This window comes from Scomber japonicus, chromosome 12 (genome assembly GCF_027409825.1).
Source record: "Scomber japonicus isolate fScoJap1 chromosome 12, fScoJap1.pri, whole genome shotgun sequence".
Classification (NCBI taxonomy): Eukaryota; Metazoa; Chordata; class Actinopteri; order Scombriformes; family Scombridae; genus Scomber; species Scomber japonicus.
This window is the reverse complement of record NC_070589.1, coordinates 30,597,382-30,623,129: the sequence shown is the minus strand read 5'-3', so window position 1 is coordinate 30,623,129 and position 25,748 is coordinate 30,597,382. Positions and strand designations below refer to the sequence as shown.

Genomic DNA, 25,748 nt, shown 5'->3' with positions numbered 1-25,748 from the left:
CCCTTCCTCCCTCCCTCCTTCCTTCCTTCCTCCCCACAGAAACATACCCCCCCCCTCCACATCATACTGAGTGCTCCGATCACTAAATAATAAAAGCTTTCATGCAGTAATTACTCTGTTTGTTCTGAGTCTACTATTTTATTATTAGAAACAATAGAGTCTATTATTCCTCCTAATTACTGTACATGCATGTAGTCATCAGTCAGAGCAGCTTAGTCTCTGGAGCTGTTATGGTGCTCAGTAGCATTTCAGCATTAGTATATACTGTATATAACATATCTGCAAGAATCTATCTGAAGTCTACTAAGATCCCAAATAAAGGGAACTAAATTGCACGTTTGGTTATCGTGCATTTTGCAGGTTGATCTACTAAAATGCGACCACTAACTGGACTTCCCTCCTTCCTTCCTCCCTCCTTCTCTCTTTCTTTCCTCCCCATCCCTTCCTCCCTTCCTTCCTCCATCCCCCTTCTCTCTTTCCTCCGTCCTTCATTCCTTCCTCCCTCCCTTCCTCCATCCCCCTTCCTTCTTTCGTCCTTCATTCCTTCCTCCATCCCCCTTTCTTCCTTCCTTCCTCCCTCCTTCTCTCTTTCTTTCCTCCCCCCTACCATCCTCCCTTCCTTCTTTTTCTCTGTCCTTCTTTCCTCCCTCTTTCCTTTTCCCTCCCTCCCTCCTTCTTTCCTCTGTCCAGTATTTAAATGAGGGTTGTTGTGTCTGTCATAGATGCTTTCTCTCTCTCCACGTCTGGTATTTCCTACTGTAGTGTTTCCTAACCAGCTCCTCATCTGCTCATCCAGCTGCAGTAAACTGGGATCTCCAACCACCCATCACCAGATTGTTGTATTTAACACAGTGTGATAGTAGCTCTCGGCCGACTTCATATTATATCTTGTGTTCGTGTGGTTTTGAATCATTATCTTACCTTTTTTTTCTTGTGCATCAGGACCATTCTCATGTCGTTCTCCATCATCTACCAGCAGAGTCTCTACCTTCACTGCATCCTCACACGTTGACCATTAGACCAATGTCATCCCCCCCCCCCCTCTTCATTGGGCCTTTTTATTTATTCATTCATTTCCAGTACAATTTTTTATAGTTATATTAACCTTCCTGTCGTCCTCCTGGGTCAAATTGACCCCGTCTGTTTTGACTGTTCCTTCTTTCTTCCCTTCCCTCCTTCCTTCCGTCTGTACTTCCTCTATCCCCTTTTCTTCCCTCCCTCCTTTCCTTCCTCCCTTCCTTCTTTCCTCTGTCCATTCCTTCCTTCTTCCCTTCCTCTTTTCCTTTCTCCTTCCCTCCTACCTTCCTTCCTTCCTTCTTTCTTTCCACCGTCCCCCTTCTTCCCTTCTTCCTTTCCTTCCTCCATCCCCCTTCTTCCCTTCCTTCCTCCATCCCCCTTCTTCCCTTCCTTCCTCCATCCCCCTTCTTCCCTTCCTTCCTCCATCCCCCTTTTTCCCTTCTTCCTTTCCTTCCTCTTTTCATTTCTCCCTCCATCCTTCCTACCTCCCTTCCTTCCTTCTTTCCTCCATCCTCCCTCCCTTCCTCCCTCCTACCTTCCTTCCTTCTTTCCTTTCCTTTCCTCCCTTCCTTCCTTCCTTCCTTCTTTCCTTCCCCCCTTCTTTCTCCCTCCTTTCCTTCCTCACACTATGGGTCAAATTTACCAAAGGTTAGCATGTGTAGAAACGTGTGCAAACTTGAAATCACTACTAGCATATTTGGTGCAGAGACTAATTGAGTTAGAATATGAACAGTATGTAAAGGGTTAAAATAATTAATAAAATAATGAATATAACCCTCCTGTTGGAAGGGTGGGAGTAAGAAGGAAGGAAGAAGGAAGGAAGAAGGATGTAAAGGAGGGAAGGTAGGAAGGAAGGAAGAAGGAAGGAAAGGAGGGAGGAAGTGAGTGAGGGAAGGAAGGGAGGACAGAGGAAAAAAGGAAGGAAGGAGGGAGGGAGAAAGGAAAAGAGGAAGGAAGAAGGAAGGAAAGGAGGGAGGAAGGAAGGAGGGAAGGAAGGGAGGAAGGAAAGGAGGGAGGAAGGAGAGAGGAGGGAGAAAGGAAAAGAAGAAGGGAGAAGGAAGAAAGGACAGAGAAAAGAAGGAAGGGAGGAATGAAAAGAAGGCAGGAAGGAGGGATGGAAGAAAGGGGATGGAGGAAGCACAGACGGAAGGAAGGAGGGAAAGGAAGAAAGAAGGAACAGTCAAAACAGACGGGGTCAATTTGACCCGGGAGGACGACATAGCGACACACTTGTGCTGTTGGAGAAAGGTTTCCTAAGAGACTCTTAATCCAAGAGGAGAACAGAAATCTCATGTCTGAAGCTCTCTCTCTCTCTCTCTCTCTCTCTCTCTCTCTCTCTCTCTCTCTCTCTCTCTCTCTCTCTCTCTCTCTCTCTCTCTCTCTCTCTCTCTCTCTCTCTCTCTCTCTCTCTCTCTCTCTCTCTCTCTCTCTCTCTCTCTCACTCTCTCTCTCTCTCTCTCTCTCTCTCTCTCTCTCTCCCTCTCTCCCCTCTCTCCATCATTTGACAGTAGTAGTAAATATGTTTCTATAAATGTCAGGTGGCACTTTGGACTCATTCATCGTGATTTATTGTCCTCTGAATGGCAGAGAAACACATTTTAGAAGCTTTCAGACTCTCCTGCAGGTCAAACTGAGCTAATCATCAAACACTTTGAGGGTTCAATGCCTCCAAACACTCTCAACTGTAAACTAGAAAACTGACTGACTGACTGGTAGACGTTAAAAACATGCAGCGCTCTCTGAGGAGCCGATTAAAACTGGTTTATAAATTAATATCTGATGTTTTATAGATTTATTTTTCTACTCCTCTAATATAAGATAACTCACTCTCTTTTTAACCTTTTTCCTTCTTCCTCCCTCACTCCTCCTCTCCTTTCCTTCCTTCCTCCATCCTTCTTACTCCCTTCCTTCTTCCTCTCTCTCTCCGTCTCTTCCTTCCTTCTTCCTCCCTTCCTCCATCCCCCTTCCTTCCTTTCCTTCTTTCCTCCCTCCTTCTCTTTCTTTCCTCCCCATACCTTCCTCCCAGCCTTCTTTTTCTGTCCTTTGACGGTCCTTCTTTCCTTCCTTCCTCTTTTCCTTCCTTCTTCCTCCATCCTTTCCTTCTTTCCTCCATTCCTTCCTTTCCTCTCTCCTTTCCTTCCTTCTTCCTCCATCTTTTCCTTCTTTCTGTCCTTTCCTTCCTTCCTCCCTTCCCTCTTTTCTTTTCTCCCTCCCTCCTTCCTTCTTTCTTTCTTCCCCCTACCTTCCTTCTTTTTCTGTCCTTCTTTCCTTCCTTCCTCTTTCCCCTTTTTCCCTCCCTCCTTCCTTCTTTCTTACATCCAGCCTTCCACCCTTCCTCCTTCCTTCCTTCCTTGACTCGAGGACAACAGGAGGGTTAAACTCTTATTTTCAGGTTGTACAGCAGGTCAGTCAGTGAGCAGTTTGTGGATGTGACTTTTCAACATGTTGAATTTATGAATTTAGCTTCATTAGCATTTCATCAAGTTGTTAAACAAAAGCAGCAGGTTATTTTCAAATTTGTAGTTTTGTTTATTAGGATTTTCTACCAGCTGTATGTATTTAAAAAAAAGAATAGCATTATGAAATCAGCATGCTCATTAGTGTCCACAAACTCATGAAACATTTCTAGCTATTGAATTTTAAGCATTGGAAGTAACACCAATAATAAAATGCAGATTAACCCTCCTGTTGTCCTCAGGTCAAGGAAAGAAGGAAAAGAGTAAGTAGGGAGGAAAGAAGGATGGAAGTAAAGGAGTAAAGAGGGAGGAAGGAAGGAAGGTAGGAAAGGAGGAAGGAAAAGAGGGAGGAAGGAAGGAAGGAAGGAAAGAAAGGAGTAAGGAGGGAGGGAGGAAGGAAAGGAGGAAGGAAAAGAGGGAGGAAGGAAGGAAGGAAAGAAAGGAGTAAGGAGGGAGGAAGATAAGGAGTAAGGAAGGAAGGAAGGAAGGAAGGAAAGGAGGAAAGAGGGCGGAAGGAAGGAAGGAAGGAACGGAGGAAAAGAGGGAGGAAGGAAGGAAGGAAGGAAAGGAGGAAAAGAGGGAGGAAGGAAGGAAAGGAGGAAAGGAGGAAGGAAGGAAAGGAGTAAGGAGGGAGGGAGGAAGGAAGTATGGAAGGAGGAGGGAGCAAAGAAAGAGGGGAGATGGGGAAGAACAAAGGAAAAATTAAAGAAAGAGGGAGGAAGGAAGAGACGGGGTCAATTTGACCCGGGAGGACGTCAGGAGGGTTAGTAATGAACTGCTGAAAATCTTTGTGTTAAAAATCTAAATATATAAAATGTTGTTGTTTCATTCTGTCTCAATGTGATAAAAAATGTGTTTTTATGATCGTGTTGTGGTCATATTAAGGAGTCTCTTGTTTATACTGAAGAGTCTTTTTATGTCTGGAGCTCTGGACCAAATTAATTTCCCCCGTGTTGGATAATAAAGTTGATCTAAAATAAAAAAATAAAAATAACTTCCTCTAGTTATCTCATAATTTTGTGAAAGACACTGAAACTGATGAGGTAAGGATATATGGAAGACAGGAAGGAAGGAAGGAGGGAGGATCGAAGGGAGGGAAGAAAGATGGAAAGATGGAAGGAAGAGAAGAGGAGACAGTAAGGATAGATGGAAGACAGGAAGGAAGGAAGGAAGGAAGGAGGGAGGATCGAAGGGAGGGAAGAAAGATGGAAGGATGGAGGGAAGAGGAGAGAAGACAGTAAGGAAAGATGGAAGACAGGAAGGAAGGAAGGAAGGAAGGAGAGAGGATCGAAGGGAGGGAAGAAAGATGGAAGGAGGAAGGAAGAGGAGAGAAGACAGTAAGGACAGATGGAAGGAAGAAAGGGTGGATGGAAGGAAGAAAGGAAGAGAAGATGGATGGAAGGAAGGTGGGAAGGAAGGAAGGAGGGAGGATCGAAGGGAGGGAAGAAAGATGGAAGGATGGAAGGAAGAGGAGAGAAGACCGTAAGGAAAGATGGAAGCCAGGAAGGAAGGAAGGAAGGAGGGAGGATCGAACGGAGGGAAGAAAGATGGAAGGATGGAAGGAAGAGGAGAGAAGACAGTAAGGATAGATGGAAGGAAGGAAAGATGGAAGGAAAAGAAGACAGGAAGGAAAGTGGGCCGGATTGGACTCCTTGGTGCGCCGGTTCTGGCCCACGGGCCGCATGTTTGACACCCCTGAATTATGCTCTGTCCTGCATGGTGAAGTGTGTGTGTGTGTGTGTGTGTGTGTGTGTGTGTAGTGTGTGTGTGTGTGTGTGTGTGTGTATATGTGTGTGTGTGTGTGTATGTGTGTGTGTGTGTGTATGAGTGTGTGTGTGTGTGTGTGAGTGTGTGTGTGTGTGTGTGTGTGTGTGTGAGTGTGTGTGTGTGAGTGTGTGTGTCTCTCCAGCTGCTTAATTAGAGAGCAGTTAAAACACTGACACACTTCATGATTTTAATGATTGGATAATTCTCTCTCTCTCACCCTGAACACCCCTCCTTCTATCCTTTCTTCCTCCCTTTCTTCCATCTGTCCTTCCTCCCTTTCTTCCTTCTGTCCTTCCTCCCTTTCTTCCTTCTATCCTTCCTCCCTTTCTTCCATCTGTCCTTCCTCCCTTTCTTCCTTCCTACCTACCTTCTGTCCTTCCTACCTTTCTTCCTTCCTTCCATCTGTCCTTCCTCCCTTTCTTCCTTCTGTCCTTCCTCCGTTTTTTCCTTCCTTCCTACCTACCTTTCTTCCTTCTGTCCTTCTTTCCATCTGTCCTTCCTCCCTTTCTTCCTTCTATCTGTCCTTCCTCCCTTTCTTCCTTCTATCCTTCCTTCCATCTGTACTTCCTCCCTTTCATCCTTCCTTCTATCTGTCCTTCCTCCCTTTCTTCCTTCTATCCTTCCTTCCATCTGTCCTTCCTCCCTTTCTTCCATCTGTCCTTCCTCCCTTTCTTCCTTCTGTCCTTCCTCCCTTTCTTCCTTCTATCCTTCCTTCCATCTGTCCTTCCTCCCTTTCTTCCTTCTGTCCTTCTATCCTTCCTCCCTTTCTTCCTTCTGTCCTTCCTCCCTTTCTTCCTTCTATCCTTCCTCCCATCTGTCCTTCCTCCCTTTCTTCCATCTGTCCTTCCTCCCTTTCTTCCTTCTGTCCTTCTATCCTTCCTCCCTTTCTGCCTTCTGTCCTTCCTCCCTTTCTTCCTTCTGTCCTTCCTCCGTTTCTTCCTTCCTTCCTACCTTTCTTCCTTCTGTCCTTCCTTCCATCTGTCCTTCCTCCCTTTCTTCCTTCTTTCCTTCCTTTCATCTGTCCTTCTTCCCTTTCTTTCTTCTGTCCTTCCTCCCTTTCTTCCTTCTATCCTTCCTTCCATCTGTCCTTCCTCCCTTTCTTCCTTCTATCCTTCCTCCCTGTCTTCCATTTGTCCTTCCTCCCTTTCTTCCTTCTGTCCTTCCTTCCATCTGTCCTTCCTCCCTTCTGTCCTGCCTCCCTTTCTTCCTTCTATCCTTCCTTCCATCTGTCCTTCTTCCCTTTCTTCCTTCTGTCCTTCTATCCTTCCTCCCTTTCTTCCTTCTTTCCTTCCTCCCTTTCTTCCTTCTGTCCATCCTCCCTTTCTTCCATCTGTCCTTCCTCCCTTTCTTCCTTCCATCTGTCCTTCCTCCCTATCTTCCATCTGTCCTTGCTCCCTTTCTTCCATCTGTCCTTCCTCCCTTTCTTCCTTCTGTCCTTCCTCCCTTTCTTCCTTCTATCCTTCCTCCCTTTCTTCCTTCTATCCTTCCTTCCATATGTCCTTCTTCCCTTTCTTCCATCTGTCCTTCTTCCCTTTCTTCCTTCTGTCCTTCTATCCTTCCTCCCTTTCTTCCTTCTGTCCTTCTATCCTTCCTCCCTTTCTTCCTTCTGTCCTTCCTCCCTTTCTTCCTTCTGTCCATCCTCCCTTTCTTCCATCTGTCCTTCCTCCCTTTCTTCCTTCTATCCTTCCTTCCTTCCTACCTTTCTTCCATCTGTCCTTCCTCCCTTTCTTCCTTCTGTCCTTCCTCCCTTTCTTCCTTCTGTCCTTCCCCCATTTTTTCCTTCCTTCCTACCTACCTTTCTTCCTTCTGTCCTTCTTTCCATCTGTCCTTCCTCCCTTTCTTCCTTCTATCCTTCCTTCCATCTGTCCTTCCTCCCTTTCTTTCTTCTGTCCTTCCTACTTTTCTCCCTTCCTTTCATGTCCTTCCTCCCTTTCATGTCCTTCTATCCTTCCTCCCATCTGTCCTTCCTCCCTTTCTTCCTTCTGTCCTTCCTTCCTTCTGTCCTTCCTACCTTTCTTCCCTCCTTCCTTTTGCCTGTCTTCCCTTCCTTCCCTTCTTATTTCCTTCCTTTCTACTTTTCTTCTTTCCAAAGTAAGTGAAAACACCTTTGTGGGTAGACTGTGTTGGTTCAGGGTTTTATGCTGCGTTCACATCATGTGGGAGTAATTACTGTAATCATCATTCCCTCACCTTCAATAGTTCCTTGTCCTTCCTTCCTTCTGTCCTTCCTTCTGTCCTTCCTTCCATCTGTCCTTCCTTCAATCTGTCCTTCCTCCCTTTCTTCCTTATGTCTTTCCTCCCTTTCTTCCATCTGTCCTTCCTCCCTTTCTTCCTTCTATCCTTCCTCCCTTTCTTCCTTCTGTCCTTGCTCCGTTTCTTCCTTCCTTCCTACCGTCCATCTGTCCTTCCTCCCTTTCTTCCTTCTGTCGTTGCTCTGTTTCTTCCTTCCTTCCTACCTTCCTTCTGTCCTTCCTTCCTTCCTTCCTCCCTTTCTTCCATCTGTCCTTCCTCCCTCCCTTTCTTCCCTCTATCCTTCCTCCCTTTCTACCCTCCTTTGTGGGTAGACCGTGTTGGTTCAGGGTTTTATGCTGTGTTCACATCATGTGGGAGTAATTACTGTAATCATCATTCCCTCACCTTCAAATAGTTCACGTCAACATTCAAGTCATAATTACAACTGTGAAACCTCTCATACTCAATTTGACGCTAACTTTTTTACCCTGGACTGTATTTTTCCAAGTGACTAATGGAGACAACAATTTTTAGAAAGTGGTCCAGTATTTGAGAAAGCGCTAAGTGCTTCAGCGGGCAGTTGTGGAACAGGGCTGTAATCTTTTGGGGCAATTGTATCCCATTAATGTACGTCCACTAAAATAGCTTTGTTTTTGCCACTGACAGGCTCAGACTGTTATTATGAGTGTAGAGAAAGAGAAAAGCCCCTACGGAGAAATAAAGCTTTTTTCCTTTTGCTTTCTTTCTTTTTAAACCTTTTGCTTGGTCCAGTCTGGGAGCATGACTATGTTCCCACAGCCCTATGTTCCCACAGCGCTAAGAAATTATTCGCATTTAGGCCCTATGTTCCCACAGCGCTAAGAAATTATTCGCATTTAGGCCCTATGTTCCCACAGCTCTATGTCCCCATGTTTCTAAGACATTATTCAAATTTAGGCCCTATGTTCCCACAGCTCTATGTTCCCACATTTCTAAGAGATTATTCAAATTTAGCTGTGAGGGAACATAGGGCCTAATTTTGAAAAGAAAGTTATAAAAGTGGGAACATAGGGCTGAGGGAACATAGGGCTGAGGGAACATAGGGCTGTGGGAACATAGGGCTGAGGGAACATAGGGCTGTGGGAACATAGGGCTGAGGGAACATAGGGCTGTGGGAACATAGGGCTGTATGAACAGAGCTGTGGGAACATGTAGCTGAGGGAACATAGGGTGGAGGGAACATAGGGCTAAGTGAATATAGGGCTATGGGAACATAGGGCTGAGGGAACATAGGGCTGAGGGAACATAGGGCTGTGGGAACATAGGGCTGAGGGAACATAGGGCTGAGGGAACATAGAGCTGTGGGAACAGAGCTGTGGGAACATAGGGCTGAGGGAACATAGAGCTGTGGGAACATAGGGCTGAGGGGACATAGAGCTGTGGGAACATGGAGCTGAGGGAACATAGGGCTGAGGGAACATAGCGTTGTGGGAACATAGGGATGTGGTAACATAGGGCTGTATGAACAGAGCTGTGGGAACATGTAGCTGAGGTAACATAGGGCTGAGGGAACATAGGGCTGTGGGAACATAGGGCTAAGTGAACATAGGGCTAAGGGAACATAGGGCAGAGGGAACATAGGGCTGAGGGAACATAGGGCTGATGGAACATGGAGCTGAGGGAACATAGGGCTGAGGGAACATAGGGCTGTGGGAACATAGGGCTATGGGAACATAGGGCTTTGTGAACATAGGGCTGAGGGAACATAGGACTGAGGGAACATAAAGCTGAGGTAACATAGGGCTGTGGTTACATGGGGCTGAGGGAACATAGGGCCGAGGGAACATAGGGCTGTGGGAACATACAGCTGAGGTAACATAGGGCTGTGGTTACATGGGGCTGAGGGAACATAGGGCCGAGGGAACATAGGGCTGTGGGAACATACAGCTGTGGGAACATGGGGCTAAGGGAACATAGGGCTGAGGGAACATAGAGCTGAGGGAACATAGGGTGGAGGGACATAGGGCTGTGGGAATATAGGGTTGTGGGAACATAGGGCTGAGGGAACAGAGCTGTGGGAACATGTAGCTGAGGTAACATAGGGCTGAGGGAACATAGGGCTGAGGAAACATAAGGCTGTGGGAACATAGGGCTGAGGGAACATAGGGCTGAGAGAACATAGGGCTGTATGAACAGATCTGTGGGAACATAGGGCTGTGGGAACATAGTGCAGAGGGAACATAGAGCTGTGGGAACATAGTGCAGAGGGAACATAGAGCTGTGGGAACATAGGGCTGAGGGAACATAGGGCTGACTCCAGTGTGTCTAATCACATCTCACTCACGGAAGAAGTCTCACTCTGAAGTCTCGATGGTTTTGAGTGGCAGTGAACCCAAATGAAAGGTTTCTCTCGCTCTCGTTATAACTGAGCAAATATTTTTCTTGTACTCCGGAGCTCAACGACACTTAAAATCAAAGAGTATGCATACTGGCATCATGAAGCACGCTTCGGGCCTTAGACTGACTGGATCCTGAAGCAATGACTGAAGAGCAGAAGTACAACTGTCAGCTGCCATATTGAGTTATCTAATGATGTGAATGTGAAAGTCTGAATGGGAATCAACCAACATCGTCCGACCTTTAATCCCACATGACATGAATCTGGCATTAACGCTGTACGAGACTTCATTATAATTATAATTAGGATGTTAATTATAATGTTGTGCAAACATGTTTTTTGGGTTCTTTGTACTGATTTAATTATATGATTAACAAACTCCTCGGTGGCTTCATCAGCATAATTCAAAGAAGCAACGCAAAATGATCCCAAAACATACCCCCCCCCCACACTTTTTAACCCTCCTGTTGTCGTCGAGTCAAGGAAGGAAGGGAGGGAGGGAGGGAGGAAGGAAAGGAGGAAGGAAGGGAGGAAGGAAGAAGGAAGGGATGAAGGAAGGACAGAGGAAAGAAGGAAGGGAGGAAGGTAGGGGGGAGGACAGAAAGAGAGAAGGAGGGAGGGAGGGAAGGAAGGGAGGAAGAAGGAAAGGAGGAAGGAAGGGAGGAAGGAAGAAGGAAGGGATGAAGGAAGGACAGAGGAAAGAAGGAAGGGAGGGAAGAAGGGAGGGAAGAAGAAGGAAGGAAAGGAGGGAGGAAGGAAATGAAAGAAGGAAGGGAGAAAGGTAGGAGGGAGGGAGGAAGGAAGGAAAGGAGGGAGGAAGGGAGAAAGGAAAAGAGGAAGGGAGGAAGGAAGGAATGAGGAAAGGAAGGAAGGAAAGGAGGGAGGAAGGTAGGAAGGAAGAAGGAACAAAAGGAAGGGAGGAAGTAAAGAAGGAAGGAAGGGAGGAAGTAAAGAAGGAAGGGAGGAAGGAAGGAAGAAGGGAGGAAGGAAAGAGAAGAAGGCAGGGGGATGGAGGAAGGAAGGAAGGAAGGGAGGAAAGAAGGAACAGTCAAAACAGACGGGGGTCAATTTGACCCGGGAGGACGACACAAAGGTTAAAGAAACCCCAAGTGTAAGTTTTAACTTTGAATTATGAGAAACTTGATCTCCAAGAAATATAACTGAACACTGAGCGGGAAGAGCTTCTAAAAGTGCTTCATCCTCCACATGAAACTATAAACCACCCCCCCTCCCCCTCCATTTTCTAAAGAGTGACATTCACACCGTACAGTATGCTTACAAAGATAGCCTTTATCAATCATCTTTATGCATGACATTCATGGTGTCTCTATACAAATACATGTGTTCAATAAAGACATGATACTAAACGTCATGTCAGCCAACGTTAAATATGACATCACTCCACAAGCCAAACACTATGTGATGATGTCATATATGGTCTTCAGTGTTCGTCCACTCTCAACCACATATAGTCATGTAAACGTCTTATGATACACGGAGTAACATGGTGACATCCTGTTTGGAGCATTATGTAGTAACACTTATCTTAAGGCATACAGATGAATTAGATTATAATGTTTCATATTTGGATGTTTTATTGTCTTTTAAACACTAGAATCACCACGGATGTTGGGTTTTCAGACATATTTTACTATTTTAATAAAAGATTCGGACTCCTTAATGTTTGATTTTCCTTAAAATAATGTTGTGTAGTACGGAAGCGTATTGCAGGTAATTATTTTTTCGAGGTAATTATTTCTGTTTTTCTGAGTAATTGTTTTCCCTGTTTTTCGCAGGCGGGGAGTTCTGGTCCTCTGAAATGAAGCCAACCAGGAAGTAACTTAGAGCTGCATTCTATCAAAAGGCCACCAGGGGGCGACCGTCTCTATACAAGTCAATGGAGAATTCACCAACTTCTCACTTGATTTCTAACCTCAGTAAACGTTTTCAAAATGTGTTTATGGTCTCAATCGCTAGTTTAAAGCCTTCTTCAATGCAGTATGATGTTCATTTGGGACATTTTGGCCTCCCTGATTTCATATGTGACGATAAAGCAGGGTATGCATTAGGGCGTGGCTACGTCCTGATTGACAGGTTGATTGACCAATGTCCTTGAGATCCAGCCCTCGTCACCATAGAAACCTCCCCGCTCCGCCCATGCCTCCGCCTCATGCCCATATAAGTAGAATCTGTGTTTTTATTATTCCCAGCATGCACATGAAATTTTCAAGATGGCGCTGCCTAGATTCCAAACCGTTGGCTTCCGAGCAGCAGTCCACAAACCAATGGGTGACATCACGGATGTTATGTCCATTTCTTTTATACAGTGTATGGTTTTTTGTGGTAATTTTTTTTCTCTGAATTATCGAGATACTTCGAAATCTCGTGAGAACATCCAACCTGCAAGTGACATTACTATGTCCAGGAGACCTGACTGGATTTTCCTTCTGAACAACCGCAAAGTCTTCCGGTGCCTGCGCCAGGTCGACAAACTAATAGTAATAGTAATAGTAATACCATCTATATGACTTAAAGACAGGACGATCTCCCAGTGTCTTAAACTCAGATCAAAGTAAAACTTAGTTCAACTAAACAAGCACGTCATGTTTGCTTCCATTACATCGAGCTCTCAATATGAATGCCCTCTAAACTCAGAAAAATAATTACCTCTAAAAACAGAAAAGAAAAAAATTACTCTAAAAACAGCGAATATAAGTCAAGATTTAAAACATGGGCATTGATACCAATAACTGCCACCAGGTAAAACTTCCCTTTTTATATGAAATGCTGTTTTATAACAATAACACATCACCCAAATATGGGTACGTTTTCCCAAAGTTACAGTGTCACAGTGGTATCTCAGACTACTGATACTGACGGCCATGCAAAGCGATTAGTTTATAAAACAACAGGATCAAAATACAGGCGATCAAACAAACTCATTTTGTGACTTTCGTGACAAAATGACATTTTTTAGTATTAGAAAAGCAGTAGCCAGGTGCACAGGTAAATTTTACCCATTGGCAGTTCTTGGACTCCTGGTGGTATATAGCGACCCCTGGTGGTATATAGCGACCCCTGGTGGTATATAGCGACCCCTGGTGGTATATAGCGACCCCTGGTGGTTCTAGTGTTAGCCTTTGTAATTTAATGCATTTGTTTTTTCTGTTGACTGGTTTGACAGCGTCTTTAAAAAGCAGGCCAAACATTTAGACCTGGAACAGTCGATTGAAGATGTAAAAAGATTCACTTCCTCCACCTTCTTAAATATGAAAATTAGTGAACTGATAGTAAATAGAAAGTCCTTGGCAACTTGAACACATTAGCTTGGTTTCAGGAACAAATATACATTTTTAGGCCCAACTTATTGAGAATACAGCTGATTAAAGCGATGGTTCGGCGTAATTTCGACCTAGCGTCATATGCACCATGAGGTCTAGCTAATATAAAATAGTGGAGTTAGAGCCATCAGCTAAGTGTCTTTACTCTGCTGCTACTGCTAAAGCTGTAAACATTGTCGAAATATTGCGCAATCATGCACAGATCTTTACACGTGCTGAGCGGGTGTCTCGTGAATCCACACGGTATTTCAGTGAACGCGAGATATTTCGACAATGTTAACAGCTTTAGCATTAGCAGCAGTGTAAAAGCCATCAGGTAAGTGTTATTTTAATAAACTCCTGGTGTACTTACAAACTTTCCAATGCATGGATTTATGAGTAAAGACCTTATTAGTACTACTGTAGAAGTTTTATAACAGTCCAGGCATTATTAGTGGGGTCATTTACCAGATACACTGGTGGTCCCGTTAGCGCCTGTGCTAAGCTAACTCCACTATTTTATATTACATAGACCTCATGGTGCATATGACGCTAGGTCGAAATTACGCCGAACTATCGCTTTAAGTGATAATTAAAATAATCAGGACCAGCAGTTGTACCTAAATTTAATAAGTTACCTGACGAGTCAAGAATACAGATGTATCACCTGCTATAAATATAACTAAAAGTGTAAAAATAAACATATCTCATCTGCCACTGATGGCTGATTTATGGGGGCGCTGTTCCAATTATCCAGCAAAGAAAGGCTATTAAAACATGTAAAATATACATTATTTCTGTATATTACAAAGTAACTATGAAATAAAATGTTTATTCTACTCTGTGTGCCGTAGTCATGCCACAATTTATTAAAAATGTATTTTAAAATGTATATTTGGTTAATTTGCTGTGAGTACGTACACTTCCTTTGTGAGACAAAGGAGTTTATGTCTTTCAACTTTTGGCAAGCATGTGACCTGAGGCTGCTCTCTCATTGGCTGTTTCTGATTTTCCTCATAGGACACAGCTTTCTGCAACAAGCCTGTTTTTTTATTGGTAGCATATCGATACGTGTTTCAGTATCTCATGCTAATCTTCAGTTTTCAGTGCGCTAACGTTACGAATGCTATGAACGTCTGTCCTGTATAACAGTCAAATCTTTTCATGCAAAGGTTATGCTTGTGTGCTTTGAACCAGTGTTGCTCATTGATGGTTTGGGAAACATCGATCTACTTTTTCACTTCCTGTAGAGTTAACGTTGTGTGGTCTCTGTTAGCATCTCTGTTAGCATCCTGTAGAGCTAACGTTGTGTGGTCTCTGTTAGCATCATCACTGCTATTGCCATTTGTTGCTGGAATATATCTCACATGTTAACTTTTTGTCTACTTCATGCCTTGTGTGGGTTTGGTGATGTTCAAATTTGGAAACTGTTGATAATAAATCCACATAAAAAATCAACTTCACTGTTTGGCGAGTACCTTATTTCTTGCTTTATTAGTATTGAATTGTCTAATTAGTGAGCTAGCCAGCACCCTACTGATGCTATATGATTAAAGCACACCTGTCATTTCTCTACATTCAGCCCTGTATTATTGACATTACTTGTTAGTTAACCAGGAGTGAGGGGAAACCATCTACAAGCATCATAATATTCGTCGTTATGCAGATGATACTCCGCTGTATCTATGAAACCGACAGATCCCGAGAACATCAATAACATCAACGTTGGTCCAGACTTCGTAATAGTAATATATTGTAAGGCACAGTGGGGTCTGTACGACGAAGTATTAGGGCCATATATGTAAATAATTAAATAAAATACTGACCTGGGGAAGGGGTGGGGTAATATTTCAAGAATAAACTCAAAATTTCTGAGATTAAAGTCACAAGTTACAAGTACAAGTTTTTACAAGACAGTTTTTAAATCCAGGTTAAAAACTCCTCTCTTCTCCTGTGCTTATGATTGAGCTATTATTTTAAAGTACTTTACATTTTAATCTTTCATTTGCACTCTATGCCCTTTTAATGATTTTAAAGATAATCATTATTTTATGCTGCAATCTTATATTTAATGCTCTATTCTAGCATTTTATTTCTCTCTTTCTATTTTTCTGTACTTTGTTTTTATTATTAGTGTGTGTGTGTGTGTGTGTGTGTGGGGGGGGGGGTTAATTGTATGTTTTAATGTTTCTCAAATTACACGTTTTTTTGTTTTATGTAAAAAACATTGAGTTGCCATTGGGTATGAAATGCGCTATATAAATAAAACTGCCTGCCTTGCCTTACAAAACTCTTTTATTCTACTAAGAAGTCACATAGCTGCACTTTGCAACACCGGGCAAGACATCACTTGTCTTGCATTATGCCTGCTGTGGAAGAACTGATCTAATTGTACTTTTTAGTTGGGTTTATCAATAATGAGATACTTGTTATCTTAGCCCAGAATCACCATATCATCCTAAGCATCCGGGCTTTGAAAAGACATTGTATTTCTCATAACTTTTCTTTTTAATGTCAGAGGATATTTGAGTTTTTCTCTCATACATTTACAACTTTAATCTCAAAATATTACCCCCTCTTTCCTCCAGGTAAGTTGTTACATATATGGCCTTAATACACCGTCGAGGTCTGGCTCTTAGTTATGGTTATATATTAGAGATCTGGTTTAGTTTAGAGCACTAAACCTACTCTTTAAAAAAATGATGGCTCAGATTATGGCACTTTTACAGGGCAGGAAGTGGCTTTAGTCTTAGTTCCCCAAACACCCAGACAGTATTGTTCTGCAGGTAATGAAAGATTAACAATCAATACAATGTTTTTCAGAATGTGATTGGATGAATTGACGTTGTTTTATGTATGCCTTAAGCCAAGTGTCACCAAAATGTTTTTGTCTTGTGGCGACAATTAAATACAACATGTATAACAAAAATATAGCACGCCACAAAAAGCAAGCGTTTCCTCTTTTTTTCCCCCCTCCTTGTCTTCTCTTGACAAAGTTTACATTAGTTTCTACAAGAAAATGACACATCAACAGCCATCGACCAACAGCAATGGAAAAAAGCGAACACTGAGAATATCATGCAATTGCTGCGTAATATTTGCTGCATGAGTAAAACCATGACTATTGCCATTGATTACCAAAAGGATTATTTACTTTTAAAGAACCTGTGTCCACCAGCGACTTCTGTTTTAACTGGTGACTGTCGAGGTTTAAGTTGATAGTTCAAAATAAACCAATTTAAATGTAATTTTGAAGTGAAAAGATAACACTATGACTGTGCCAAAATCTGGGTAAGGTTCTTTAATGTTTCATATACTTCCAAATTCCCATCCCCAACGGCTATATGTGTATTATTTTCCCTGTAGGATGGGAAACAGAGAAAGCAGTGTTTTAAGTGGGAGTGTTCATAATCTCTACATGAGCTCTGTGCAAACCTCCACTTCAGGACTTTAATATGATGAATCTGTTCAATTATTATGTGTGCAGTGGCTTAAAACCCCCCAACAAAACAGTATGTTCTGTATATCTGCACACAGTGGTGACAAATGTGTTCACATAAATACTAGGGCTGTCAAACGATGCATTTTTTAAAATCAAGATTAATCGCAGACTTTCCATAGTTAATCACGATTAATCGCGTTTTGAATTGCATGTTTAAAATCCTGTTATTTTACATTTGAAGGCAGTTTTAAGCCCATAATGTAAAGCATTTCTTACCAGAGTGTCTTAACTGGGAATCAATCACGGCTCTGCTGCGACTCCCACACTCCAAAATGGTCCTTTGGTGGAGCTGAGGCTGGCTTGGCTGCACCTGGGTGTTTAGCGTGGAGGTGCTAACTCAAACTCCACGTACTCCGGTGGTAGTTAAACTCCGTTTGACACAGGTTGCATTTTACTTTTGACTTGTCAACTGAAGCGTCTGGAAGTGTTTTAAAGTTAAACAAGCCGTTCAAAAGTCCAGTAGCTCTCTTACTTTCCATCAGCGCGGTAGGTTTACTGCAGGAGGCCACTTCAAAGCATAGCGCTACAGCTAGAGGAGCCGTCTACGGGGGAGTAGAAGGGACAAAAAGGCTTGCAACATTAAAATGAGATTAAAAAAAAATGAACGCGTTATGGATTGCATTAATCTAATCGAAACTAACGCGTTAACGCTGACAGCCCTAATAAATACACTTGTCTGTTGTAGTCAGAAAAACTTGGACTGTATAGTTTGGATATGGAAACTGTGGTGGTCGTGCTGAGCTTTTCAACAAATCAAAAAACCAATTTCAACAGAAGTTCCCGGTGGACTTCAGTGTCCCTTTTCATTAAATGGAATCGTCCATCTGAGCACCTGCGTTGTTTGATTATAACAGATCATTGAGCACATCTCAAATCTATCGTAGCACAGATAAAAGGGTTTGGAGCATGCACAACATTTCTCAATGACAGTAGTTCATAAAATGCATACATTAATTATTATACATTTGCAATTACATTAAAAATGATGCAGTTTGGGTATTGAATCCATACAAAACAACCCTGTTTTTACCTTCCTTTCTGAAACCATAACTCTAAACAACCAGGGCTTATGGGCTGACCTGGGTCAAAATGCATTAGTGAATCATTCTTAGCATTAGCTTCAAGTATCAGAGGTGTAAAGTTCATGATACGACCAATTAAATTTAACTTTTTGCTGACATTTCTGTACCAAAAAAGCTGCTGCTGCTGTCAGGCTTGAAGAAATGTGACTTTCGCCTACAGCACGGTCGACACGTTTCAAGCATTGACCGTGACTGGGGATTTCCACTGGGTCCGTCAGTGGCGCGGAACGGCTGTGCAACGGTTTAGCTTCGTCCTCTGCTCGGTGTCAACTCACACCGGCAGCGTTACAGCAGCGGAGCTATGGGAGAGAAATCTGCCTTTTAAAATGAAGTTGCACTGTTAATACAGTAATTATGGCAGCCCAATCAAATCTGAACGAGTGCCTTTAGTCTACCGTAATTACTGTAATAGCTAGTTTACCGTAATTACTGTAGTAGCTAGTTTACCGTAATTACTGTAGTAGCTAGTCTACTGTAATTACTGTAGTAGCTAGTTTACCATAATTACTGTAGTAGCAGCACAACTAAAAAGCTCGATTTTGTTAACTTGTTCAGTTTTGGTTGATTTGGTAATTTTCTTTGATGTTTGTGCTGATGTCATGTGTCAGTAGCTACGTAGCTAGATGGAGTCGTTATCTGTCTGTTTTATTCCTGTTTGTTGCTGAAATACGATCGGGAGGCTGCACGGGTTGTTTTATTTTGAAAGATGGAAGCTTTATTATGCCGATTCTGTATCTGACTTCCTGTCTGGTGCAATCTGCTCTGTTGAGCTTGTCGCAAGTTAGAAACGGCTCCGTCAAAAATAGAAATGCTGCGGATTGATAGCGCTGCTGACACGCTGCGGAGACGTTCCCGGTGGAAACACTCTCATTGATTAGAGCGGACCCGGTGGAAATTGGGCTTGAGACTCACGCAGCTGACACTTTTCAAACGTTCCTGATTATTGTCTCACGCAAATTCATAACGGAAAAATATCACGGCACGAAAAGAGGACACTGATAGCGCACAGACGGATAAGACAGAGCAGCAAAGCGCAACAGCAGCACTGAGCAACAGTGAGTCACTCAGATCATAAAGGGGGGGGGGGGCAGAAATATACACAAATCTATTGTATTGTAATGTGCATGCTGCTCAGAGTAATCTCAGTCAGCGGCTCGTTTAAATTACAAAATCGTTTTATCCTTATTCGTCGACTTAACGTTCCGTAAGTCTATGGGCCGAGCAGGAAGTTATCGGTGGGGCCAGCAGGGGAAACACTACTGTGCATATTCAACGGGCTGGACTGAGAAAAACTAGAAGCTAGAAACTGAATGGGCGCCATTTTTGGTCCTCTTCTAATACATCCATTTTTACCATTATATTCTCTGTTTCTGGGTCTGCATTAAGTCTTAAGTATTTATTTGGATATTACTTATATTTGGATAGAGCTGAGAGACTTTAATGGGGAGTTTCAGATGATCTAGGGTCAATCTCACTTTAAACTGAAATAAAAACAGTCCTGTGACAGATTGGGGAAGTAATTATAGAAAAAATCTTCCAAATTATATCAACCTGACCTTTGTCTTCATTATTGACAAGGTTTGAATACCAGTGTACTTTTCCCTTGGTCGCTAATATACTAGACTTTATAATATTACTTATTTTCTATTTTAACTTTTGAACGTCAACCATGTGACACAACTGCTGTTTATAGAGCAACAGACAGCTTTTTGATTGTTTTATATTTCACTTTAGTCAGTGAGACATACTGTATATTTCTTTTTAAATATCTTTTTACACTGAGTTCAGTAAGTTTGTACCTTTGTTGTAGAGACAATCAATCAGCTTAACTCTACGGCAAACCATCAAGAGAAGAATGGCACTGTTTTACATACATAGTTCTTTATAAATATCGAATGTAATGTGTAAATATCTACATTTCATACATCACTCTGTGCACCAGTCCAGGTTAAAGTGACACGTGGAGCTGCAGATGTTGCAGAGTTTAGCCTATAAGACCCGTACTTCCTCTGCTTCAAACGGCCAGTGAGCATAAAAAAACGTCTCTCTGTTGCCAAGCGACCCTCATAGCAACAGACCAGACGCGCTTTAGGCTCACTTAAGGGACGATTTGAAGGCTCACATGAAATTCGTAAAGCTGAAACCAAAATCTGCTCTGAAACAATGTGCAGGTTCCACCCCATGTGGTATTTCATTCATTAAGTAAAACTATTCGACCCAGGTCAACCTGGAGACTGTATTTGTTGTTTTTTTTGTTTTTAACTTTCAAAAGATGCCTCAGGGTCCTCACAGCACGGTGGTCTCTGACTGCAGGATGGACTGGGTTCGGGAGCTGCGGTGAAACTGCACCATGTGGTCAGAGCCGTTCCTGGAGGCGAACGTGTTGTTTAAGTGGTGATCTCTGCTCAGACGGCAGTTCAGACACATGCTCCGCCACTTCCTCTTCAGCTCACCCTGAACCTGCAAGAATAAACAAATAAATTCACTTAATGTCAAAAGTCACTTATTTAACCCTGATATATAGTGTTCAATAATTAGTCCCTACACTATTTCTCATTCATAAATAAGTAAGTCATTAAGGCTGCGTTCACATTGCAAGCCAAAATCAGATTTTTAGCCAATCTATATTGGAGCCAGATGGCTCTTATGAAGTCTGAACAGTCATAAATCACATGAGATTATTCCAGTTACATATCACCACCTCGGTGGTTTCAAGTTAACTCCAGCGAGGGTATGTTCGCTTCTTGTTTTCAAAATAAAAGCACCGATTCTATCGTTATGTTTTATTTTGTGAAAATGACAGGAAGTGCGTTACTCGCTACGGCTAACTCCGAATTCTCAGGAACAAAACTTTAAACAGATGTTATTTGGACAAATTAGCGTCACATTGTGGATCTAAAGGGCTACTTTACTTTCTTCCTAAAAAGGTTAGAAATGTGGATAAAGTGGTTTATTTACAGAGTTAGAACTAAAATGAAATCAGCTTCAGCCTGATGATTTCAGCTCGGGTATAGAAGTATGTAGTATGTAGTATAGAAGTATGTAGTATGCGGTTTCGAACACAGCCATTGTGTACTCTGGATCCTGCTGCAGCTAGTTGTCTGTCTGTGTTCATGACTTAACTCAGAACTGACCAGAAACTCCTTTCCCTCCAGCCTTTCTCCTTTTTCTTTCTAGATTTATGAAGCAAACTACAAACATAAACCCATTTTTCGTGCAAGTTTTAATTTAAGACTCATTTCTGCTGCTCAATTTTGCATCCAACAGGTTTTTTTTCCCGCTGACTTTGTGTGCAGTGTTGTTGCCTCTACAATTTTCTTCACATTCAGTCTGAACACACAGTAAGTTCATTAATTTGGTCTGTTTTCCCCCTAAAGTGTCTGATGCAGTTTATGTTTCAGTACACAGACGACAGACAAAGTATCAGATGGTTTTAGTCCCAAATTAGAGCCGATGAACAGAAGAGCGTTCCCTAAAGGAGCTCAAATACAAACAAAACAGAGACTCTTAATGTGGTCAGATCAAATAAAAAGTCTCGCCTTACATAACTTGCAGTCGGGATCATCGAGCCCCGAGACAGCTGCACATTTTCCGATGAGTTTGAAACAGTTTCAACAATTCGAGACATTTTTTTTTTTGTGTCCTGTCTCGTGTTTTTCTCGTGGACTTTGCACCCACACACTTTAAAAAGGACACCATCACCTGCACACAGTGTTTGAGCGAGCAGTAACTAACGGGAAATGCAAGCACAAGAGAGTCAGTGGATGCGAGTCAGCACTTGAGTTCAGTTATTACCAGGCGGGGAGTTCTGGTCCTCTGAAATGAGGCCAACCAGGAAGTAACTTAGAGCTGCATTCTATCAAAAGGCCACCAGGGGGCGACCGTCTCTATACAAGTCAATGGAGAATTCACCAACTTCTCACTTGATTTCTAACCTCAGTAAACGTTTTCAAAATGTGTTTATGGTCTCAATCGCTAGTTTAAAACCTTCTTCAATGCAGTATGATGTTCATTTGGGACATTTTGGCCTCCCTGATTTTATATGTGACGATAAAGCAGGGTATGCATTAGGGCGTGGCTACGTCCTGATTGACAGGTTGATTGACCAATGTCCTCGAGATCCAGCTCTCGCAACCATAGCAACCTACCCGCTCCGCCCATGGCCCCGCCTCATGCCCATATAAGTAGAATCCGTGTTTTTATTTTTCCCAGCATGCACCTGAAATTTTCAAGATGGCGCTGCCTAGATTAGAAACTATTGGCTTCCGAGCAGCAGTCCACAAACCAATGGGTGACGTCACGGATGTTACGTCCATTTCTTCTATACAGTCTATGGTTATTACTCTATGGTTTCCTCTCCAGTTTAATGAGTATTTTTTATCATATTGTTTGATCTGTTCTACTGTTTGTTTCATTCTGTTAATTATGTTAATCAAATGAGGATAATAAAAGTTATTAACTATTTAAAAGACACATTTCCAGAGTACAGGGAGTGACAGAAATATTACAAGCAGGGTAAAGTCCATTTTTTAGACATATGCCAGTTTTCATATCTGCCCATAGTGTGTTGCAGTCTGCTTATTTGGCACCGCCGTTTGGATAATTAAGAATACTTTTAATGGGAGAAAAAAAAAAAAAACTTTTACGACACACAAATTACATTTCCAACTAAACAAATTTGCCAAAATAATTTACTGCTTATCAAATGTTTCCACTAAAGACCACACTTAAATTAAACTGTATTTTAAAATAAACATGTTATCAGCTGAGTGCAGAAATTTTATGAGCATATTTAAAAAAAAAAAAAAAGGGTTATTAATTTTTTTCTCTCCCACCAAAATGAAATACTGAAAGAAAAAGGAGGATGTTTTATTGAACCTTCCTGTCGTCTTCCTGTTTTTTTCTGTTTTGACTGTTCCTTCTTTCCTCCATTCCTTCCTTCCTCCCTCCCTGCTTCTGTCTTTCTTTCCTTCCTCTCATTCCTCCCTTCCTTCTTTCCTTCCTCCACCCCCCTTTCTTCCTTCCTTCTGTCCTTCCTTCCTCCCTCCCTCCTTCACTCTTTTTCCTCCCCCCTACCTTCCTCTCTTCCTTCCTTCTATCCTGCCTTCCTCCCTCCTTCTATTACCCCCCCACCTTCCTCTCTTCCTTCTTTCCTCCCTCCCTCCTTCACTCTTTCTTTCCTTCCCCTACCTTCCTCTCTTCCTTCTTTCCTCCCTCCCTCCTTCACTCTTTCTTTCCTTCCCCTACCTTCCTCTCTTCCTTCTTTCCTCCCTTTTTCTTCCCTCCCTCCTTCACTCTTTCTTTCCTACCCCCTTCCTTCCTCCCTTACTTCTTTCCTCTTTTCCTCCCTCCCTCCCTCCCACCTTCCTTCTTTCCTACATCCTTCCTTCCTTCCTTCCTTTCCTCCCCCCCTTCCTTCCTTCCTTGACTTGAGGACAACAGGAGGGTTAAATAGTGGTATATTAAAAGTATTCCACTCAGTCTTGAATTAATTTTTACACATTTCTAAATACTATATATTACACATTATGATGTAATTTCATGCTGTGAGATCTTACCTCACTGTTTAGGAAACAGTACAAGATGGCAACCACCAAACCCTGAAAAAAAAAAAAAAATTATTGAGTGATTCAACATTTAAATCTTCATCTCACAACATGAAATCATTAAGGACAATAATGATTAATGTAATAATAGATATGCAGGTTGGAGAGAATTGTTTAATATGGTACCTGGAAGGATCCGAGAGCCAGGTCGAAAAATATTCTGTAGGCTTCAGCGATGGATTCACTGAGAGAGACGAAGACCACGTAGTGAATCCCAAACAGAGGGATCAGCAGCAGAGTGGATTTGGCCAACCTCCTGAGACACAAACAGACATGAACAATTCATTCATTTGCAGCAATGTGGAATAACATGTTGAAAAAAAAAAAGGTCTTTTTTTCCCCCCACTGGAGTTCAGAGTTCACAAAAAACGTGCTTTTCCATCGATGATTATGAAACATCACGTGATCAGAGATGATAGTTGGGCTTTTTTATTATAACTCTGTTTAGGGTTATAACTGCAGGTAAGGGTCCTTTTTCCATTAAAGTTGCAGCTTAATATAAAACTCTAAAAATAACTCCTACACTAACATAGGTTGTGTTAAACTTTGAGGCTAGTGGTGTATTTTGCATTTTGAGTTTTACTTCTAGGAGTCTGGACTTTGTTTGTCTTCCTGAAAGACAAAGTCTGCCTGTTCATTTTGCAATCTTAACCCTCCTGTTGTCCTTGTGTCAAGGAAGGAAGGAAGGAAGGAAGAAAGAAGGAAAGGAGGAAGGAAGGAAGGAAGGAAGGATGGATGGATGGATGGAAGGGAGGAAGAAAGAAGGAAAGGAGGAAGGGAGGAAAGCTGGAAGGATGGAAGGAAAGAAGAAAGCACAGAGGACAGAGGAAGAAAGGAAAGATAGAAGGAAGGATGGAAGGAAGAAAGAAGGAAAGAAGGAAGGAAGGATGGAAGGGAGGAAGAAAGAAGGAAAGGAGGAAGGAAGGATGGAAGGGAGGGAGGAAGAAATAAAGAAGGAAAGGAGGAAGGAAAGCTGGAAGGATGGAAGGAATGAATGAATGAATGAAGGAAGGAAGGAAGGAAGGAAAGAAGGAAGGAAGGACAGAGGAAAGAAGGAAGGAAGGAAGGAAGGAAGGAAGGAACAGTCAAAACAGACGGGGTCAATTTGAACAGCAGGAAAGAAAGAAGGAAGGATGGAAGGAAGCACAGAGGAAAGAAGGAAGGTAGTAGGGAGGAAGGAAGGATGGAAGGAAGCACAGAGGAAAGAAGGAAGGAAAGATAGAAGGATGGAAGGAGGAAAGAAGGAAGAAAGGATGGAAGGGAGGAAGAAAGAAAGAAAGGAGGAAGGAAGGAAGGATGGGTGGGTGGATGGATGGAAGGGAAGAAGAAGGAAGGAAGGACACAGGAAAGAAGGAAGGTAGCAGGGAGGAAGGAAGGGATGAAGGAAGGAAAGAAGGACAGAGTGATAGGAAGGAAAGTGATAGGAGGGACAGGAGGGAATGAAAGACAAAAGGAAGGAAGGACCGATGGAAGGAAGGAAACAAGGAGGGAATGAAAGACAAAAGTGATAGGAAGGAAAGAAAGGAGGGAATGAAAGACAAAAGGAAGGAAGGAAGAAAGGGAGGGAGGAAGGGAGGAAGGAAGGAAAGCTGGAAGGATGGAAGGAAGGAAGAAAGACGGAAGGGAGGAAGAAAGAAGGAAAAGAGGATGGAAAGCTGGAAGGAAGGACGGAAGGAAGGAAGGAAGGATGGAAGGGAAGAAGAAGGAAGGAAAGAAGGAAGGACGGAAGGAAGGAAGGACAGAGGAAAGAAGGAAGGTAGCAGGGAGGAAGGACGGAAGGAAGGAAGGAAGGAAGGAAGGAAGGAAGGAAGGACAGAGGAAAGAAGGAAGGTAGCAGGGAGGAAGGAAGGAAGGAAGAAAGAAACAATTTCTTTTCAACTGCCGCTAGTCAGAAAAACCTTTGCAAAACAAAACAGAAAAAAAACTCAGCTCAAGTTCAGCCATCATTCTCAACTCAAACATCTTTTTTCATTATGTGCAAGTTTCTTTTTTACGTAGTAGTAACAACACGGATCAAAAGTGGCACCTCTCATCTTTAAGTGCTCTAATTTACTATTCCAGACTGTGTTAGCCTTTTTCAATACTCTTGCTTTTTGGGTAAAGTTTTTGTTGGGTGTCCAGATTAGATTTTATGCTAGTGTGTGTGTGTGTGTGTGTGTGTGTGTGTGTGTGTGTTTAAACCATTTTCAGGGTATTTTAACATTTACCCAATCATTGCAAAAACCACTGTTCTTAAATCCTAATGCAACGTAATGATCGATACCAGTGATAGGAAAATAGCGACACATGATGTCAGAGGTCTAATGTGGGCGCGGTGTCATTCTAGGTGTAGTTTCTAACATTACTAGTGCTGGTTTACCTTTATACATACACTTTTATTAACGCTGCT

General features: G+C 42.5%; 1 protein-coding gene across 1 annotated transcript in view; it reads right to left on the bottom strand.

Moving 5' to 3' along the window:
* Positions 1 to 20,039: 20,039 nt before the first annotated feature.
* Positions 20,040 to 25,748, bottom strand: part of LOC128369741 (vasoactive intestinal polypeptide receptor 2-like) — a 49,576-nt gene continuing 43,867 nt past the window's right edge. Inside the window, exons 9-11 of the mRNA XM_053330818.1 lie at positions 23,486 to 23,615; positions 23,312 to 23,353; positions 20,040 to 20,213 (exon numbers count right to left, since the gene is read on the bottom strand). Of these exons, the coding sequence (XP_053186793.1) occupies positions 20,040 to 20,213; positions 23,312 to 23,353; positions 23,486 to 23,615 (346 nt within the window). The remainder of the gene's footprint in view (positions 20,214 to 23,311; positions 23,354 to 23,485; positions 23,616 to 25,748) is intronic.